At 34.4% G+C, this 3,298-nt stretch overlaps 1 protein-coding gene across 1 annotated transcript in view; it reads right to left on the bottom strand.

Annotated features, from left to right (window-relative positions):
• Positions 1 to 3,298, bottom strand: part of LOC111089935 (amiloride-sensitive sodium channel subunit gamma-like) — a gene marked incomplete at its 5' end in the record, with an annotated part of 28,427 nt that overhangs the window by 1,510 nt on the left and 23,619 nt on the right. Inside the window, one exon of the mRNA XM_022403227.1 lies at positions 240 to 314. Coding sequence (XP_022258935.1) covers positions 240 to 314 — 75 coding nt within the window. The remainder of the gene's footprint in view (positions 1 to 239; positions 315 to 3,298) is intronic.

Genomic DNA, 3,298 nt, shown 5'->3' on the forward strand with positions numbered 1-3,298 from the left:
CAAGTTTCTACTTACACGCAAGGAATGGGACAATCGTAGGTCTTCACACCAGACAACAAGTTTCTACTTACACACAAGGAATGAGACAATCGTAGGTCTTCACACCAGACAACAAGTTTCTACTTACACACAAGGAATGGGACAATCTCAGGTCTTCACACCAGAAAACAAGTTTCTACTTACACACAAGGAATGGGACAATCTCAGGTCTTCACACCAGACAACAAGTTTCTACTTACACACAAGGAATGGGACAATCGTCAGGTCTTCACACCAGAGAACAAGGTTTTCCTTGACTTCGTCCAGGCAGCACACTGAAGGTTATATACAAATAAACATATAACCAACGTACAGTTAATAAGTGTTCTTTACAGCCAAAATATAATATCAGGAAATCTATTACTCCAACCACTGATTGATACAGTGTTTAGTTTTGACATTCAGAACTAATATATGTAACGGTTAACATCAAAATTTACATGTTATCCTTTTACAGTTCTGATGTATACGTATACATCGTGTTCTACATAAGTACCATAAATATATTACACTCGGTACTTTATCACATAGATTAAAGTGATTCATTTGATTAATACATATTTTAATCTATGAAGACTTGTCGTAAACCGTACACCAGCAAACTTTGCTAAATAACTCAAATATCACCTCACATAGAACGTAAGACAATTAAACGAAATAAACCAGTGATAAGGTGGAGGGTATGGTACCAGAAAATGCTAGTTGCTTACACTAGTACACTGTAAAGTATAGATAAGGTTAGTTGCTTACACTAGTACACTGTAAAGTATAGATAAGGTTAGTTGCTTACACTAGTACACTGTAAAGTATAGATAAGGTTAGTTGCTTACACTAGTACACTGTAAAGTATAGATGAGGTTAGTTGCTTACACTAGTACACTAGTAAAGTATAGATGAGGTTAGTTGCTTACACTAGTACACTGTAAAGTATAGATGAGGTTAGTTGCTTACACTAGTACACTGTAAAGTATAGATGAGGTTAGTTGCTTACACTAGTACACTGTAAAGTATAGATAAGGTTAGTTGCTTACACTAGTACACTGTAAAGTATAGATGAGGTTAGTTGCTTACACTAGTACACTGTAAAGTATAGATGAGGGAATCAGAACAAGGTCCACGTCACAAAACTTTATCTGTAGATTCACAAACAAAACAAAATTAATCTTACAGTAATTTGTAACCCCAGATATTAGATTTTACTTCCATGTGATATTGTGGTAAAGATACACCCAGATTTTGATAATATGTAGTATTCTATTAGAAGTCATACCTTTTAGAATATGTCATCAAATGACGGGAACACTTTTTGAGTGCTAGTGTTCTTAATCTTTGAGTACTAGTGTTCTTAATCTTTGAGTGCTAGTGTTCTTAATCTTTGAGTGCTAGTGTTCTTAATCTTTGAGTACTAGTGTTCTTAATCTTTGAGTACTAGTGTTCTTAATCTTTGAGTGCTAGTGTTCTTAATCTTTGAGTGCTAGTGTTCTTAATCTTTGAGTGCTAGTGTTCTTAATCTTTGAGTGCTAGTGTTCTTAATTTGTAAGTATTTTCATCTTTCATTCAGTTTATAATCTTATTTACTATTCTTCTTCACGCGCACTTTCCCTCGCTCTGCCATCGTTTCTAAAGCTGTTTCTTACGTCAAGGATGCAACCCACTTGACAGCCTTCCCTTTTGGAAAGGACAAGCATGTTTGGTGGGACTGGGATTCGAACCCGCGACCCTCAGATTGCGAGTCGAACGCCTTATCCACCAGGCCATGCCGGGCCACGCGCACTTATTAAGACTAATTACACAGTTACTAAGGCCAGTTAAACGAGAGGCACTGATTCCTAAAACAATTATTACACTCATTTACATTTAAGTTAATAAAAGGCACGTTACTGAACGGCTGAATACAAGATATGAAGAAAAACACACAGACATTTGACCTTTTATAAGTTATTCTGATAGCATAATGTTGTACTAGTGTGTGGAACAATTTTTTTTTTAATAGTTTTGAGTTCTTTGAATTTGAAGTTTGCCAGTCAAATCCGTCCTGCAATGTAAGCTTTCCAGCCTGATGCACAAACCACTGCAATATAACATGCTGGTATTGTCTTATCTCGATTCTCATAGAAAGACTTAGTTAACTAAACATCGTATGTGTAAGTTAAAGTTGAAAATTAACGATGAACATAAAGTAGTTGAGAGTTTATAAACATCACATCTAGTGTCATTTCACACAAAAATTATAAAGAATAACACTGTTACAACAGTTGTAAGATATGTTATTTTAGAGCAGTCTGTTTTAAAGTTTCATATTTACCTAATTCACTGAACTACTTATACTTAAAACTCTGTAAATAATGAGTTAGTGTTTGACAGCAGTCAGAAGAACCATTAAGTGTTTGACAGCAGTTAGAAGAACCATTAAGTGTTTGACAGCAGTCGGAAGAACCATTAAGAATACTTATAGTTAAAACTCTGTAAATAATGAGTTAGTGTTTGACAGCAGTCAGAAGAACCATTAAGTGTTTGACAGCAGTTAGAAAAACCATTAAGTGTTTGACAGCAGTCGGAAGAACCATTAAGTGTTTGACAGCAGTCAGAAGAACCATTAAGTGTTTGACAGCAGTCAGAAGAACCATTAAGAATACTTATAGTTAAAACTCTGTAAATAATGAGTTAGTGTTTGACAGCAGTCAGAAGAACCATTAAGTGTTTGACAGCAGTCAGAAGAAATAGTTCATTATACAATCCTTATGTCTATATTTTTCATCTTAGTTGGTACTTATGTTTAATAAGTAAGCTCATTGTTTATTAAAATATAACAAATACTGTTCTTTACTTACTGTCAACAGTTTCCTTAAGGAAGCAAGGTGGTACTTCACAAATATTGTTCTTTATTTACCTTCAACAGTTTCCTTAAGAAAGCAAGGTGGTACTTCATAAATATTGTTCTTTATTTACCGTCAACAGTTTCCTTAAGGAAGCAAGGTGGTACTTCACAAATATTGTTCTTTATTTACCTTCAACAGTTTCCTTAAGAAAGCAAGGTGGTACTTCATAAATATTGTTCTTTACTTACTTTCAACAGTTTCCTTAAGGAAGCAAGGTGGTACTTCACAAATATTGTTCTTTACTTACCGTCAACAGTTTCTTTAAAGAAGCAAGGTGGTACTTCACAAATATTGTTCTTTACTTACCGTCAACAGTTTCTTTAAAGAAGCAAGGTGATACTTCACAAATATTGTTCTTTACTTACCGTCAACAGTTTCTT

Source organism: Limulus polyphemus, unplaced genomic scaffold (genome assembly GCF_000517525.1).
Source record: "Limulus polyphemus unplaced genomic scaffold, Limulus_polyphemus-2.1.2 Scaffold7932, whole genome shotgun sequence".
NCBI classification, from domain to species: Eukaryota; Metazoa; Arthropoda; class Merostomata; order Xiphosura; family Limulidae; genus Limulus; species Limulus polyphemus.